Below are 19,105 nucleotides of genomic sequence, written 5' to 3'. Positions count from 1 at the left end.
TAAAGGGTCTTTCAAACATGATCTTTGGTTTTCTGTCAATAATTAAATATGAAAAAGAAATGATGTATTAATAATTTGATTATGAATCATGAGTTAAAAGTTGTGCAATCAATAATCAGGGTGGGGGAGGCGAGGGGAGTGGGGAGTAGTGAGACAGTTCACCAGTCCCTGCTGCCAAGCCTGGTGGCCTGAGTTTGATTCACAAGTCACACATGGTGGGAAGAGAATCAAATCCTGCAAACTGTCCTCTGACCCACACATGATCAGTGTTACACTCCACCATCCCACATAGACAAAGTAAATAATGTAATAAATTAAGAATCATGACTATAGGAATATAAAATATCATACCAGCTAAATGATTAGAAAAAGAACAGTATGTTTAATCTAATTCTTCAGTTTGTAAAGCCTTCACTTTTAGAACCACACATGTTCCTTCATCCATTGTTAGGGGCTACATGGAGGCACTCAGAGAAACACAGATGCTACCTCCAGAAAGGTGAAATTTGGAATCACAGTGTCAATGTTCCCTAAAAGAAGCACCAGTAGAACGTGGGTGAATCTCAGTTTTGTAGTGATAGACACTGTACAGAATGAACCTAAGTCCTTCCTATCATTCCCTTTTAACAGTGGTACAAGACTCTAAAGTCAGGAACATCTTCATCTCAAGATATAAACACTGATGCTTGCTCTATCACTTTAGATGAACTGTTTAAGTGCCAGGATATATCAAGATACATATATCTAATAACATACATACATATGCAAATATATGTGCATATCACACATTAGAAACGGACACCTATATGCCCTATGTTTATATATGCAGTTTATAAAATAAGATTTTTAAACCATGTAGTACTTTGCAAATGATAGAACAACATTATTATCTATTAAGTGAAGACTTTAAAAACATAATTGAAGAATGGGGGTAGCTGTGTATTATCTTAATAAAGATATAAAATATCTCCCTAAAGCACTCATTTATTTTTAAACAGAAAAATAAATATTTTATGGGCCAAAATAAGATTTTATTTGTTTTTGCCATGTACTGTACAAAATAGAATCATTTCTTCAAGGAGGCATATTTAAATAAATGGTGGACAAAGTTTAATAACATACTAAAATATTTTATGTGTAAATCAGAGGCTCATAATCTCCCTGTAAGAGTGAACTCTGAAAAATTCCAAAGTGAGACATAACAAAGAAACTGATAAAAGCAACAATGGAGTGGGTGCGGTTGGCACAGCTGGCACTTTGGAAAGATTTGTTAAGCATGTCAGATACAGTTTGGTTTATACATGCATGTGCACATGCGTGCGCGCGCGCGCGCACACACACACACACACACACACACACACACACACACACACACGGCATAAATAGAATTCTAGGGTGATAAATTTTAATCTTAGTAACTAATGGTCCCAAGTCAATACATTGATGTAAGTATGGAAAATATAGAAAGTAGGTCATTTGTCTGTTTCACATCTGTGTGTTATGAGTTGTTTTTATTTGAAGTGATTTTCCAAACAGTACAATGAATTACACTTTCAAATATGTGAAAATCAGCAAGAGTGTTCAGTGTTCATAAGATTTGTTGAATTATGCATACTATTTTTATGGAGTTCTTCTATTAGCTTCATTATTTGATAAATAAATCTTATTTTGTATTCCTTGGATAACTTTTCCTGTTGTATTTGTGAATTATTATTTGAGTTTTTAATTCCATAGTTCATTTATCTGCTTACTTATTTCAATCTCTATGATTATTTTTAGGTTTAAAGATTTCTGGATAGTTCTAAATTCTTTACTTAAACACAGCCAAGAACAAGATATTTGTTCTACCTTAAAAATACAAGCTAAATCTAAAAGTATAAAATTAAGGCATATCATTAAGCTATAAGTACATCCTCAGAAATAAATTTCAAAAGTATTACATAAAATACTTACATTATAATGATTACAAAACACTAATTCAAATGATTTCATTATAGAGCATTTCAAAATGCATATGCGTTTTACTAGTGTTGACAGTATACACAGTGGTTCCCAAAGTTATCTGACCCAGGCCTAATTTAAAACACACAGACACACAGACACACAGACACACACAGACACACACAGACACACAAACATACACACACACACACACCACTATCAATTCATGTGATTAACTATTCTGAGGATGCACTTGAACAACGCTGATTTAAAAGAAAACACTTTATGTTTCTAAGTATTTGTTCATCTATACTTAACCTGCTGACTGATCTTAAATAGGGTTTTCATATTCATATGAACAATAAATACTAAAAGAACCTACAAGAGGAACCTATCAAAATGTGTATGGAAAGATGCACAATAATTTAGTAAAGGCCCTTTTGGGGCCTTATATCTAGGTTGTCCCACAACTAGCAAAGTTTCTCAAACATGCTCCTGAGCTACCCACTCATAAAAGACACTTTATCTGCACAACACAGGCCCATCAGCACTCCTTCATGGATGGCAGAAAGATGTCCCGTTTCTTCCAAGGAGTTTCAGCAAGTTAAAAGTTTCAGGGAGAGGGGAACTTATATTCCTAAGTGCCACATAGCTCCTATTCAAGTAAATTTTATTTTATTCCTGCAGTCTATCCTTAGTAAATACAGTGGATCACATGGACAGACAGACAGACACAAATGGAAGAGAGGCCCTTGGGAAGGAGAAGAAATCTGGTGGGAGAAGGAAAGGCTGCAAGGAGGATGGGGCCAGGGGATATTTTAATTGAAGAATATTATAGATATGTATGAAATTATAAAGTAGTAAACTAGATGAAAACCATTTTTAATAAAGCATGACTTTTCTTCTGAGAAACTTTCCTATGAAATCCACTAAAATTCATTTGGCTGGGCATGGTGATACACACCTTTAATCCCAGCAGTAGAATTGCAGAGGCAGGTGGATGTTTATGAGTTTGAGGACAGTTCCATGGGGTCCCAGAGTGATAACCTTTCTGAGAAAACTGAGGTGCACAGGTAGAACCGCCCACTCGCCATGGCTAAATGTTAAGGCCTCCACCTCACACCTCTTCCTCCTTTAACTGAGCCTCTGCCCCAGTCCTCTTCTGGTTCTAGCTGTCTGCCAGGTCACTGCCCAAGCACTCCTCTGGTTCTAGTTCCTCCCTTAGCAGCAGGTTTACACCCCACACTGTGCCTTCTTAGTCCTTTTCAAATGTGTGACTCCCCAGACCACGAGCAGATCTCAACACTTCTGTTAGTCCACTCTGGAAATTGACCCTCCAAAATGAATGACAAGCACTTTCAGCTTTGCCATGTGTAGAAAATAATACGATGGACGAGAGGCATTTCTTATATTTAATTTCCTAAATTTTATGATTCTAGTTTTATTGCTGAAAAGTTTTAATATAGAGAGTGTACAAATCCAGGCTAATGATATCATTTATGAGAAAAAGATGGAAATGGGCTTATAAAAAGAAGAAATTTGTCACCTTTTCTTGGAAATGAAGTTTGTCCTTCTTTGTATTACAAGAAGATAAATATGTATTTAAGAATAAAAGAAGAAAGAGATGAATAGAAATTTGAGAAAGCTAGCTTTTAAGGCATAGAGGAAATGAAGAAAATATGCTTGATAAACTAAACAGTTGAATTTTTAATTTCTACATATAATACTTATTAAAATATTTCTTTTCAGCATTCAAAACATATATGAACATCATTCTTTCAAGATGTATGATCTTGTTAAAGTACTATTGGGGTTCTGCAATCATCAATTCTATTTACTTCAGTAAGGCAACAGCACAGAACAAAAGTCTGTGACATTAGAGGACACTGCAGTCTTCTTTCACCTCAAAACCCAGATTGCTGTTTTTTAATTTTTAAAAAATAAAAATCACTTCATTGTAATGAACTCACAAATAAGAATATCACACAGACACATAAAAGTAGCCACTGAAACATTTATCCAGTCGCAAGCACTGTACAACTCAATGAAGTTCTTTACAGAGAGAGCACCAACGTGCTTTTATTTTAGTAAATCTTCCTCTTCTGGATACTTAATGCCCATGTGATAAAGATGAGCTTTGTCTTTACATGGTTCACCGGCATACATGCTGCAAGCTGTGTCAACATTTTATAGTGGGAATTAGTGCTCTGAGCTTTTACCTAGCTGACCATGTTCCAAGGCGTATCCATTGTTTATTCAATATCCAGTGAAGGTAACTTTCTTAAGTTTTCACAAATTACCTATCCCATAAAAATTGACTGCTTATGTTCTATATTGTCAATATGACATTTAGATTTATGATTTTTTAAAGATATGATTTTTAAGTCACATCCGTGAAAGAAAAACAGTTTAAATTATGAAAGCATAAATGGAGTTAGGAAAATAGACACGAGTCAGTGATGATTAAAGAGAAAGTCAGGAAGACCTGGAAACTGGAGGAAGGTAACATTCAGTAGAGAAAAGAGTGACTCCCAGCTTTCTGCTTTGAGCAAGTACAAGCATTGAAAAAGCACCAGACTCTCAGAGAGTGAAAAGGAGAGGGGAAGTTATTTATTAGGGTTTTTGTTTGATGGGTCAGGTGATAATAATAAAGATAATAATGAATCTAATTCTATATACTGAGTGACAGATAAAATGGCCAGAGCTCTTAGCTGGAAAGAAAGTTTTAAAAGAAAGTTTTCTGTAGGTTATTCTAAAATGGATGAGTATCACTAAGAGATAGCATCTTCAAAAAGGTTTTCATATCTAATACAAATGTAATTTTAAATGGCTGCTTTAAGGACTTCCATGAGCTACTTCTACTCAAGATTTCAGTGGATGTCTAGTCAGGTCAATTATCATGAGAAAAATATCAAAGGTTTTAGATTGTGAAATTGAATGTACAGTTACCTTAAAGGACAGAAGACAAGATGTTTTATACAGAATAATAGGAAACAGTAGTAAACAAAATCAATAATGATCAACTGTACTCATAGATCCTCTCAATGAATGACCCCAAAATGATGTAATATAACTATTCCATTTATAATAGCACCAAAACAAAATTAAAGAGTAAATGTTTTTTAAAAAGTATGTAACTACATCAGAAATACAAATATAATTCCAGGAAAGTAAAAAAAATGGAACATCTTATGATATGAACTGAAAAACTTAATCTTAAAAATGACAATAGTCCTCCACGCTGGGAGATGCTCAGCCCACAGGTCACATAAGCCTAATGACTTGAGTCTGATCCCAAAAGTGCATAGGAAAGCAGGAAAGGACTGATTCCACAAAGTCTTCCTCTCACATGTATCAGCACACACACCAGTGACAACATTTTAAATAAGTACAAGTTTTGAATAAATGGTGGTGATATTCTAAGCTCTATCAAAATTCCAGTTGCTTTCTTTTCCAGAAACTCATGAAGCTGATTTCAAGATTCATTAGAAAACACACCAGTCAGAATGACTAAGATAAAAATCTCAGTGACAGCTAGAAAGGATGTGGAGAAAGACGAACACTCATCCGTTGCTGGTAGGATTGCAACCTGTTACAATCTCTCTGGAAATCGGTCTGGTGATTCCTCAGAAAATTGGACATTGTACTACCTAAGGACCCAGCTATACCACTCCTGGGCATATACCCAGAAGATGCTCCAACATATAAGAAGGACACACGCTCCACTATGTTCATAGCAGCCTTATTTATAATAGCCAGAAGCTATTATACATAAGAACCACCAGAAAAACGTGGGTCTCCCTCAAAAGAAGAATGGATACAGAAAATGTGGTACATTTACACAATGGAGTACTACTCAGCAATTAAAAACAATGAATTCATGAAATTTGCAGACAAGTGGTTGGAACTAGAAAACATTATCCTGAGTGAAGTAACCCAGAAACAAAAGAACACACATGGTATGTACTCATTGATAAGTAGATATTAGCCCCTAAACTCACAATGCTCATGATACAACCCACAGACCACATGGAGCTTAAGAGGAAGGAAGACTAGGATGTAGATACTTCAGTCTTATATTGAGGAGGGAACAGGATGATCGGGAGAGAAGGGGGAGGAAATAAAGGAGGGAGTATCCGGTACTGGAGGGGACAGAAGAGAGGTACAGAGGGTCAGGAAACCAAATAAAAATATGTAGTGGGGGGGGGGGATGAGAAAATGGGGATAGCGACGGGAGGGTCCCAGACCCAGATGCCAGGAAAACGAGGCTCCCAGGACACAATGGGGATTATTTTAGCAGAGAGGGGGAGATAGAACCTGTAGAGACCACTTCCAATAGATAGGCACAGCCCCTGGAAGAGGGATGGGGCCACACACTCATCTCAAAATTTTTTAACCCAGAAATGTTCCTGCCCAATGGAAGAACGGGGGGGGGGGGGCGCGGAGGAACAGAGACTGAAGGAAGAGCCATCCAGGTATGGTCCCACCACCTAGGGATCCATCCTGTCTGCAGACTCCAACCCTGACACCGTTGCTGTTGCCAAGAGGCACTTGCTGACAGGAACCTGGGGTGACTGCTCCTTGGGAGATTTGGCCAGCAACTGACCAATGCAGATGTAGATGCTTGAAGCCAACCATCAGACTGAGCTCAGGAATGCTGGTAGGGGAGCCGGTGGAAGGATTGGAGGAGTTGAGGGGAATTGCAACCCCATAGAAAGAACAATGTCAGCTGGCTGGACCACTCAGTGCTTTTAGAGACTAGACCACCAACCAAGGAGTGTACCTGGAGGGATCTATGGTTCCAGATATATAGATAGAAGAGGATGGCCTTGTTTGATATCAATGGGAGAGGAGGCCGTTGTTCCTGTGGAGGTTTGGTGCCCCAGTGTAGGGGGGTGCTGGAGGGGTGGGGTAAGAGAGCATGGGTGGGTGGGTGGGGGGAGCACCCTCATAGAGACAAAGGGGAAGGAGGAGAGGGAGGTTGTGGGATATCATTTGAGATGTAAACAAATGGAATGAATATAAAAATAAATAAATAACTAAGAAACCACCAAACATATCCAGAGTGCTTGTACTAGCTTGCAATCCCACCAGCAATGGAGGAGTGTTCCTCTTTCTCCACATCCTTGCCAGCATCTGCTGTCACCTGAGTTTTTGATCTTAGCCTTTCTGACTGGAGTGAGGTGAAATCTCAGGGTTGTTTTGATTTGCATTTCACTGATGGTTAAGGATGCTGAACATTATTTTAGGAGCTTCCCAGCCATTCGGTATTCCTCAATTGAAAATTCTTTGTTTAGCTCTGTACCCCATGTTTTAAATAGGGTTATTTGTTTCTCTGGAGTCTAACTTCTTGAGTTCTTTATATATGTTGGATATTAGCCCTGTATCAGATGTAGGATTGGTAATGATCTTTTCCCAATCTGTTGGTTGCCTTTTTGTCTTTTTGACAGTGTCCTTTGCCTTACAGAAGCTTTGCAATTTTATGAGGTCCCATTTGTCAATTCTTGATCTTATAGCACTAGCCTGAGGACCTGGCAATACCACTCCTGGGAATATACCCAGAAGATGCTCCAACATGTAATAAGGACACATGCTCCACTATGCCCATAGCAGCCTTATTTATAATAGCCAGACGCCGGAAAGAATTCAGATATCCCTCAACAGAGGAATGGAACAGTAGTACATTTATGCAATGGAGTACTATGCAGCTATTAAGAACAATGAATTTATGGAATTCTTAGGCAAATGGATAGATCTGGAGGATATCATCCTGAGTGAGGTAACCCAATCACAAAAGAACACACATGATATGCACTCACTGATAAGTGGATATTACCTCAGTGGCTTGAAATACCCAAGATACAATTCACAGACCACATAAAACTCAAGAAAAAGGAAGACCAAAGTGTGGATACTTCGATCCTTCTTAGAATGGGGAACAACACACCCATGGAAGGAGTTACAGAGACAAGGTGCAGAGCAGAGACCAAATGAATGGCCATCCAGAGACTGCCCCACCTGGGAATCCATCCCATATACAGTCACCAAACCCAGACACTACTGTGGATGCCAACAAGAGCTTGCTGACAGGAGACTCATATAGCTGTGTCCTGAGAGGCTCTGCCAGTGCCTGACAAATACAGAAGTGGATACTTACAGCCATACATTGGACTGAGCACAGGGTCCCCAATAAAGGAGTTAGAGAAAGGACCCAAGGAGTTGAAGGGGTTTGCAGCCTCATAGCAGGAACAACAATATGAACTAACCAGTAAACCCAGAGCTTCCAGGGACTAAACCACCACCAACCAAAGAGTATACTTGGTGGGACTCATGGCTCCATCTGCATATGTAGCAGAGGATGGCCTAGTCTGTCATTAATGGGAGTAGAGGCCCTTGGTCCTTTGAAGGCTCTATGTCCCAGTATAGTGGAATGCCAGGTCCAAGAAGCAGGAGTGTGTGGGTTGGTGAGCAGGGGGAGGGGGAAGGAGATAGAGGGAGGGAAAACCAGGAAAGGGGATGACATTTGAAATGTAAATAAAGAAAACAGCTAATAAAATATATAAATAAATAAGTAAAAAAGAAAGCACAATTAACTGCACAGAGAAAATGAACAGTGTCATCTCCTAGGGCATTCCTTTTCAATATAGACATTCCTGGTCCCTACTTTAAATATATAGAATTACAATGTTAGAGGTGGTATTCAAGAAGTTATATTTCTTTTTAAGTTCTTAGATAAGTCTTATATACAAGCATTAAGTAGTGTTATAATAAGAGTCTCATATTACTATGGACAAGCTGTGTTTTCATTGAAAAAGAAAAACCTAAAGAAAACACAAGCTGTTTATGCAACTAAATACAAGGGGAGAGTCCATTGTGAGATGAGTTAGCATAGAAAAACAGTCCCAGAAAACAAGCAAACAAAAAGGTGAACTTAATAAATCAAGCATTATCATATTAACTAATGACACACAGATTTGAAAACATCTTCCAGCTGATAGAAACATGTTTAACGTGCCATGTGCTCATGGCTAACCATGGAACCAGTTACCTCTTAGTTCCTGATTATAAGGTCGCATCTTCAGAATGACAAATGATGTTTGCTGTCTAGTGTGGATTGGAAAGAGTGGGAATCACTGACAAGGTGCCCAGTGAGGAGATGGCCAGGACAGAGCAAAGGTGGGAACACACACTTTACAGTCCCAAGAACAATTATTTTCACACGAAATATTGTTGCTAGTCCTTTTCTTGGTCTCTTCTCCATCTCCTCCTCCTCCTCCTCCTCCTCGTCCTCCTCCTCCTCCTCCTCCTCCTCCTCCTCCTCCTCCTCCTCCTCCTCCTCCTTCTTTTAAAAAAACTTTTAAAAAGGGTCTGGCTCTGTAGCATAGACTATAGTAAATTGTATTCCAGATGAGTCTTACACTCTGGTAACAGTGTTGACTCAACCTCTCAAATGCTGGGATTGCAGGTGTGAGTCACTGTTCCGGCTTAATACTTCCCCACTAAAGTGCTTTAGGATTGTTTTCACATTTTAACTATAATGTAAAATATGATGTAAACAGTATTCCATCTGCAGTGTCTTTGATTAAGTATGTAATTAACAATTAATCTCATGCCTCACTAATTAATAGTATAAATCTCTTTTATACAAATAAGTAATCATGAAAGCTTGAATCTATACTGATCTTTTCTTCTAAAACACTCTCTACTGGGAGAGTAATCTTCATTAAAAAGGAATAGTATAATTGTGTAGCATTTATAGATATACTACTAATAAAAACTTATGAAAAATTTCCTAAGTTTTAATCTTTGTCTTGTGTCCCCAGAATAGGTAAATGGAAGAATGGATAGCATTTAGTTTGGACACCAAGCTATTGATGTGGTTGGGTTTGAAAAATTATCCTTTTCATTGTTTGATTTTTGATTTCCATCATAGATGGTTTAAGGTCACTTCTTTGAGCACTGAGTTCCCTTTCCTATAGCCCCGAGCTTTCTGTCAGGCTTATCAGTGAGGCTTTTACTAAGAAACAACTTACCCTCCAGTGTAGAAATGTTTAATTTCATTTCTGTCCTAGATATCAGTTCAGAACCTGAGAAATTCTAAATAAATACTGGTTGAATGAATCATTTCTCTTTATCTCTCAATACTTCATCTCATCCAAGTTTCTCTCTCTTTCCATATTACATACACAAATGTAATATACTTGTACCTTTTACAGTATACAATGTGTAATCATTAAGGTGATGGAAAATGTTTACTAGATCTACATACATTTGTGTATATATACGCCTAAGTATGAGTACAGTCATTTATTAATCACATTACAAAAACCTAACATTTAAGGAATCATTTAAAACTTATTTTTGCTCTCCATTTTTCTCTTAAACATTTAGCAAATTTACTACAAATGAGCAGTATAGTCTTACATTGAAATATATATCCTGCAACAGGTCTACCCGTTGCAAGGTAGGTAGCAACCACAGTGGCACTTTTGTTTATTGAAGTCACTGTGGTGTGGACTAGAACTGCTCTAAATACTCAACAGTGACACTCCTTTTTTTCTTTTTTTTAATCAAAATTCAAGAACTGTATGAACTTCTTGCAATCTTAAGAAATATAGGTTGCCTAGAGAAATCAACCTGGCCCTCTAAAATTTACAGGTCCCCAAGCACTCCAGAGTAAGCTGAGTACAGACAGTGCCTTGGTGTACTGGCTGGTTTTGTGCCAACTTGACACAAGCTGGAGTTATCACAGAGAAAGGAGCTTCAGTTGGGGAAATGCCTCCATGAGATCCAGCTGTGGGACATTTTCTCAATTAGAGATCAAGGGGGAAAGGCCCCTTGTGGGTGGTGCCATCCCTGGGCTGGTGGTCCTGGGTTCTATAAGAAAGCAGGCTGAGCAAGCCAGGGGAAGCAAGCCAGTAAGTAACATCCCTCCATGGCCTCTGCATCAGCTCCTGCTTCCTGACCTGCTTGAGTTCCAGTTCTGCATCCTCTGGTTATGAATAGCAGTGTGGAAGTGTAAGCTGAATAAACCCTTTCCTCCCCAACTGCTTCTTGGTCATGATGTTTGTGCAGGAATAGAAACCCTGACTAAGATACTTGGTAATTATCTTGCTAGGAATATACTCATCTCCTTGCCCTCATAAAATAAAATGTTCTTTTATCCAGGAGAAACTGGTGCCAGCAGCCTTGTAAAGTGAAGAGCTTAAGTCATAAGCTTCTGCGTCCCTGCCCACCAAGGTGGCCAGTCAGAAGCTCCGGCTTGAGGTGAAGCGCGTGGCTCATGGCGTCTCTGCACAGTACATTGAAAACACACAAGACTCAAATTTTGCTATGCACTTGGAAGAAATTAGACTCTCTCTTTCAGAAAGATTTTCTCTAAGAATTAGTCATGAAATACATTTTTCACAAATCAGGATATGGTTGTTTTAATTATATAGCTCAATGTACTTTTCTAATTAGATATAAAACAACAACTGACTTGAAGTTACTGGTTTAGAGTCAAATCACAAAATGTGCCTTACTAAAGATACATGTTTATGGTTATTGAGTGCTATAAAGACCTAATAGATCACAGATACAGCTGAAAGACAAAAGAAAATACACAATTGAATTGTATGCTAAAACTACTGCCTCAATTGTCTTTTCTTTTATTTTGGGAAAAGCTCAATATGCAATTGGGTTTGAGATAACTTAAAATTAACATAAAAATAGGTTGTGCCCCTCTCATAAAATTTGTGTAATATAAAGATCAAATTCTGCTAGAAAACTCAACTTCTTCAAAAATGACATTATTGGTAACTTTCCTTCTCACACAGATGTAATTAAAGCACGCTCTTCATCATGAGAAAAGGGAGTCTGGCTGCCCGCTGCTGGTTCTCCCATGCGCTGTAGAAAGACTAGGCGCCTTCCATTCCCCCTGGGGTAGCCAGTATTCTGCTTTACTGTGTGTGTTTTTTCCCTGTGCCACGCCCCTGTTCTGGCTGTGTTTTCTAACTAGATACATCTTAAGAAGAGCATTGTCTAACACGTTTATCTTCCAAAAGGCCTGGGTATCCAGCATTTCTTTTCAGAGAATCATGGATCAGGCAGGGTAGTGCATGCTTGGAGGTTGACAATTTCAAAGGCTGAGGCAGAGGGATTATGACTTTGAGACCTGCTTCGCTGGCTAACTATAGCAAATTCAGGTCTCGCATGGGTAAGAGTGAAATGCTGTTTCATACAACAAGACTAACAACAAATGCCAGAATATGAAGAACACTGCCTTTGCTTTCTAACTCTTCTCAGGCTTCAGACTACAGTAGAATATCCCAGAAAACTAGCAAGTTTCAAAGGAGACAGAGACTTATTAAACCTTATCCAAGTTTTACTCCTTTTTTCTGCTACACAATTATTTTTTTTTATAAATTATGTTAAAACATTTAGGCCTTTCAGGATCTCATTTTAAGGGTGTTAACTTTCTTTTCCCTGAATAGTCTCCACTAAAGAGAAAAGGATTTGCAAAATTCCTCTTTTACACATCTGTAGAGGGAAGTTGGGGAAAGTACACTGTGAATTCATGCTAAGAACACAAACTAAAGTCAAACTCAAATTTGATTGTCTACTCAGAAAAAGATGGTAACAAAATCAGACTCCCGGATCCGGCGGATATGTATCAATGATGAGGCAAGGCAACCTCTCTGATGATAATTTCCAGTGTATTAATCAGTTATGTCAGAAGTAACACAGATGGCTCTGGACGTGAAAGAATACTTAAGGAAAGGACAGACGCACAGTCCTACTGGGCAGCAGGCACACAGTCAGTGGCTTTACCTGTCGTCGTCGTGGGAGAGACTCCTTTGCAAGTCCTCTTTGCTGTTCTGCTCTCTTTCCTTCCCTTGCTCGGGAGCAGCTTGTGCTTTGTCCTCATCTCCTGATTCTCTGTTTCTCTCCTTATGGCATGTTTCTGTCATCTCCTTCCCTGTCCTATCCTCACTAATCCCTTCCTCCTTTGCCTCTTGCTCCTTCTGAACTGGCTCTTCTTGCTTAAGCCCTCCTTCCCCTCCCTCTTCTCCTCCCTTTGGCCTTCGAATGGAACACAAATGGAAAGCATGCAAAGAAACACAAAAGAAAAAATGTCAAGAACAATGTACGTGAAATGAGACAGAGACAATGAAGACAATCAGAACTGAGGGGAGACTTAGATCAATTTAGTGTTGAATGCCCTTCCACTGCATATCAGAGATGCACTGGTCAGCAATATCTGGTATGCTAGTTTTAAAATTATATCTTCCATTACAAGATGACATGGGACGCAGGCAGGGCCTGCAGTCTCTCCATCAGAGTTTCACTATATATGAATCAATAGTCAAGTGGAAACTAAGAGACTAGCATATATGAAATTTTCTTGAGACAGTGTAGAATTCTTCCATGTACTTATAATACTATCAAGAGGGTAGGAACGCCTCCTATTAAAAAGCAATTATTTTTCTCTTGAATTAATAGAATCTATTCAACCAGGAAAAAAAATATTTTCCAAGACAACTGTTCTTCATATTCATCAGAATGCTAAATTCACATCTTCAGCTAACTGTCGTTTTAGTTTAATAAAAAATCTAACAATTGCAGTTTAGTTTTAAAATTACAAGCATAAAGAAATTATTTCAAGTAATTTAAAACATAGACTTGTCATCAGTTCTACAAAACTTGACCAAGATAAAAGAAAATAACATATATAGATTATCTTACTGCTTTTTAAAACAGTATATATCAATACTTTAGAAAAATATTCATGTTTATTCACAGCAATAAAACCCTCTGAAGTACACAGAACAGTTACTGCTCAAGTGTTCTTACCTGATTTTCCTGTTTCCTCTCGGCCGCTCTGATTGGACGGACATGTAGCTTGTGCTGCTGAAACGAGAAGCACTACTAGTCCTTGAAACCGCAGATACATCACTTACATCACTGTCCGAGGATTTAGTGGAAACAGTATCTGCCCCTCTATGTGGATCCCATCCTGAGCGATACTGTTGATACAGATTGACAAATACGCAGAAGCCGTCAGTATTAGCACACAGAGCAATAGTTAGCTCGCTCCTATCTCAGCACTTTAACTGTCCATGGTGGGTACTGCAATACTCTACTCAGATGCATATAAAACAAAAGTGGGAGGTAATTATCCTAAAACAGAAATTTACACGAAACCTCTGTGGTTAGTAGTCATCGTAGCATTTTCACCACACCCAGAGGGCCTTTAAAAGTTCCAAAGCAGCAATGGCCTTAGGGAAGAACATTTAGCTAAAATTTGGGAAATAAACATTTGGCTTGTCAGGAAGCACAACTCTTAAATTTCTGATTAAAATTTGAAAGAAAAAAATCTGGTCAAGTTGTCTCTATAGCTGGTCTATAAAGACCAATTCTCGTAGTCCTCAGCTTTCTCTTTAGTCCACTGCACCTCACAGAAAACCTAGAGATAATGCAAATCTAATTAATAAAAAACTAAGTGTTTTAAGAAAAGCCAAGAGAAAAGAGAAGTTTAATTTCTGAGCAGTTTCTGGAATTTTGATGAATCCTAGAAATATTAGAAAAAAACATTATTATTTACAATAGCTCAATCTTCCTGGAATTGAAATAATTAGATGGTTAAGTATTGTAATAATTAGATGGTTACAGCCAGGGTGCAAGGGATTCTTGTGTACTCAAATATTCTGGCAAATTGAAAACCAACATAAATATTTTATGCTAATGACCTATTCTCATAAAATACATTTAATGTTAAAACTAATGGACATGGTTTAATTTTATTACTGATGACAACAACAACAAAAATCACTTGCCAAGAGTTGTCAACCTGGGATACTAAAATAAAGGAAAAGTAAGAAAAGAAAGAAAGAAAGGCTATGGACCCCGGAGCCTGGAAGTCTGGAGCAAAGGAGAGTCTCACTAGCTGAGCAAATCTGGGCAGATTATTGAATCCTTAATATGCACAGTGTAAAGTGACAAGAATAATCATACCGAACTTGCATAATTGATTTGAAAATTAGAAACAATGTGTTTTGTTACATTATAGTTAGTGTAATGTAAAAAAAAAAAAAAGCTGGATTTTTTTCCTCTAAAATCACCTAATATGGCTGTTGCTATGTCAAAATTACTAAGTAAGAGAATATCTGTAACAGATCTTCTTTTTTGTTTATTATACACCTTATGCTGAAAATTTCATACTTAGTCTAGTTTTTCAGAATTTTCTAATCATAGGTCCTGATAAGTTTTATAAATCTTTTGAAAAATATGTATCTTATATAAATGACTTGCTGTGATTTGAAAACTTGTTACTTGGTGAAAATCCATCAGAAACAGTAGTTCAACATAAATATTTGATAGATACAAAAACAGTTGGCCAATACAATTGAAAGGCAAGGAATCATAGCTTACACACTTATCATATACAAAGTTCTGATCTTTCTGGACCTTGCAATTTCTAGCTATATACATTTTTATTTAAAAACTGACTTCAAATAAATGTAAAATAAAAAGATTGTTTCTAAGATGCCATAAAACAACAATATCAAATTCATTAATTTAGAATTAATATAATTAAATTAGATGGCAAATGGCTTTTTTAGTCCACCCCATCTTTTAACATTAAATATTAAAAGATAGTAATTAAATTATTAAAAACCTGCTTTCTCTTTCCCCAGGAGATAGCTACATAAAGAGAACAATGATGCTTATCAGCCAGTGTAAATACTCTTTACTTGTCATCACTTACTTGGTACAAACTTAGTTCATGAGATTCTTTTTCAAATATATTTATTTAAAAGTACTAGTTTACTTAGGTTACTGTATTATTTCAATATGTAGATTCAAGATTTTCTGTTACATATTCACCTGTACATCTAAATAATATGTGTGAATAATTGCAACAAACTAATTTTATTTAAAGTGCATTGACTTGAAGTTGAGACATATACAGAAAGCTTTAATCTCACTCACATATTTAATATTCAAATTACAAAAATATTTTAATTATCTAATAAATATTGAAGTGTACCTAGGGAGCTCTATTTCTCATTTCTATAATTTATAATAAAAGCGAGGTTACTGCTACTATTTATTTTTAGATAGTGCAAAATTAGATAGAAAAGCAGTATAGCATTATATTTTCTATTTGCTTTTGGACATGAGACCATTATATCTGAATTCGAATGAAAAATGAAAACCTTTGAATGTACTTAATTCTGTTTAATTCCAAGCAAATAAGCCTGTTTACCATAGAGATATATCTGCATCTTCTATCACAACTAGATATGTAACAGACTGAGAAACTTAAAAGGTAAGAACAAAAAAGATATTTAAAATTCCATTAGGGGTGTGTGTGTGTGTGTGTGTATGTGTGTGTGTGTGTGTGTGTGTGTATGTTTCATAGTGTCAGAACATTGGTTGCTGGGCAATGAGTTCATCAACAGTCGTACCCAGCTATGATTCCTATGAACTACAATAATGATCTACTAGACAAGATATGACCTCTGATGCAAACATGGCATGATTGTTAGGGCAGTAACCAATTGTTTTCTGATTGGAATTGAGGTTTACTCCACAGGAGGGAGGTCATGCCCAGCATTGTAAACTTTGACAAGAGCTGGTGACTGCAGAGATCATTAGCCTTAGTAGGAAACCTACTTCTTTTGTTGTTATTTTTTGCTAAAGGAACATATTGTCAAATAGCCTTCTAAATACTCATTTATATCTAGAGACCAGTGCTGCTCTCAGACTTGCAATGGGCAGAAGTTAATGTGAAAACTCATTACTGGTCAAAGTACCAAGAATAAGTGTTAATGAAGTGTAACAGTGCATAACAATACAGTGTGCAAAAACATCATTCCAGCAGTGAATTCTAGGCCCTGATTGGAACATCTGCATCACCTCTCCAAGACTCATGGAAGAGGGGATGGAAATATAAGAGTCAGAGGAATAGAAGATGTGTAGCAAAAAGATGTTTTCTGGGTATGTATGACACAACTATTTCACTAAAGGATTCACTTCAGTTGTGACCCATTCGATACTGGGACCTTGAAAGTCATCATGCATGGGAGTGGGGTGTGAACCATGGAGTTCTACTTATTCATGGGGATTCTTGGCAGTTAGTGGCTGCTGGGGAGACAGGGTGTAATCTTCTACCATAGAGCAACTACTGATAAGTTGTTCATGCTCCAGTAAATAAAATTCTGTTTATGCTCATACAAGCCACTCTACTAAAATTCAGTAGTTCACACACAAAAGAAAGACATGAGAATAAGGGTAGAGGGAGTTGCAAAGATGGGTTTCAATGGGAAAGGCGGGCACTGGAGAGGTCAATGGAAGAAGAAAATGGCTAAAATTCATTGTGTCCATGTATGAAGCTATCAAAGAACAAAACAATGAAAAATAAAAAGTCCATTAACAGAAAAAAAGGAGATAGTATAAGTATACTTAGAATAAAACAACCACATATACAATTCAATCTCCCCAATAAAAATTATGACCTGATAGTATAATTCATATTGAGAATGTTTAGTGTATTATTTTTGTCTAGTGTATTTTAATTGAAAGCTTGATAAACAAAAATTATAAACTTTAACAGTGATATGAAAGCAATTCAATTATTATTATACTCCAAAATGAGCTATACATGTTAATAAGTGAATTGGATTATCTAGGAAATAGTTTGTGTTGTTTTGGCACTATGAATCAAATGAGTTTTTAAGTGGTTGCCAGGCAGCATACAATTGACAGGCTAACAACGAATGCTCATTATTCTGTTTAGTGAAGCAAAAACATAAAGTTGTTAATCTTAGCTAGCTGTAGACTGCCTGGATTGGAGATCACTAAAATTTTGGACAAGGTTTCCTCAGAATACTTTATGTTTTCTATGTTACTATCAAGCAGATCATAAAAACAGCAATAAGACTGCAAAAAATTACAGGAAATTATCACTTTTCAGGATGTTCCAGACTCTTAGCTTCTAAGAGGCCTGGAAAAGTTAATGTTCTTTCAATGTAACTAAAATTAGTGGAAAGTAAATGCCTGCAAAGCTCTATTGAAAAGCTTTAAATCATTAAAAATTTAAGATATTGTTGATAAAAAATTGAATTTTTAAAAAAAATTCCATAATCTTCAGTATCCTCATTTGAAGGTTTTGAGCAATTTGAGCTATTTTTTTTCCTATACCATTGCATCAACTTTGGTACTCCAATCATTGTACATGAATTTCTCAGATAAAGAATTATATGAATTTCCTCAAACAATGCTTGGCTTCAATTTAACAAATCTCAGACACTACTAACAAATACTAGATACTGTAATTTGTTATGCAACATGCTATGCTAAGTAACTATTATAAGATGATGGGCAGAAAACATTATCATCATCACTAACAACAAAGTAAGTTCATCTATCAAGTAACTGTTGGAAGAATCTTTACATTTAGGGAGTATGGTGGTTTGAATGGCAATGGCTGCCATTAGCTCATACGTTTGAATAGTTGATCTATAGTTGGTGGAACTGTTTGGGAAGGCTAAGGAGGTATATGTAGTCTTGTTGGAGAATACTTGATCTATAGTTGGTGGAACTGTTTGGGAAGGCTAAGGAGGTATATGTAGTCTTGTTGGAGGAGGTGTGTCACTGGGGGTGGGTTTTGAGGTTTCAAAGGCCCAGGCCATTCCCTGATAACTTTCTCTCCCATGCTTGAAAATAAGGAAGGAAACTCTTAGCTACTGCTCCAGCACCATGCCTGTCTGCCTGTGCCTTGTTTTCATCATTATGGTCATGGACTCATCCTCTAAACTATAAGCACAAATAAACTCTTTCTCCAGTAATTGTCTTGTTTGTCACAGAAAGCAAACAAAAAGGCAGGAAGGAAAATCAATGTGTTGACTTAAAGATTAGGGGAAAAATAAGACTAACAACTTTTGGAAGAGGGGGGCAGGTAGAATGTATGGGCAAGATTTCTGATATCAGTTTGGGTGCAGTGAAGAGAGTAGAGACAAAGCCTCTAGTGTAGTCAATTAAGGAATCATGCGAGTAGGGGCATACTATAATTTTTGCCACTGTGCTTTTATATTATATAATTTTTAAAGAGAATCTCCTGTCTTTTAAAAATTTGATAGATATAGTTAATCTCTCATAGTGATTAACTTCAACATTT

The 19,105-nt window shown here is 37.0% G+C and overlaps 1 protein-coding gene across 52 annotated transcripts in view; it reads right to left on the bottom strand.

Annotated features, from left to right (window-relative positions):
- Positions 1-19,105, bottom strand: part of Rims2 (regulating synaptic membrane exocytosis 2) — a 486,087-nt gene that overhangs the window by 84,834 nt on the left and 382,148 nt on the right. For 33 of the 52 annotated variants that reach the window (NM_053271.2, NM_001256382.1, NM_001256383.1 and 30 more), the window contains one exon: positions 13,777-13,949. The exons of the other annotated variants lie outside the window; for them this stretch is intronic. In NM_053271.2, coding sequence (NP_444501.1) covers positions 13,777-13,949 — 173 coding nt within the window. The remainder of the gene's footprint in view (positions 1-13,776; positions 13,950-19,105) is intronic. 52 annotated transcript variants of the gene reach the window in all.

This window comes from Mus musculus, chromosome 15, assembly GCF_000001635.26.
Source record: "Mus musculus strain C57BL/6J chromosome 15, GRCm38.p6 C57BL/6J".
NCBI classification, from domain to species: domain Eukaryota; kingdom Metazoa; phylum Chordata; class Mammalia; order Rodentia; family Muridae; genus Mus; species Mus musculus.
The sequence above is the reverse complement of the archived record's forward strand: the minus strand, read 5'-3'. Positions and strand labels throughout refer to the sequence as shown.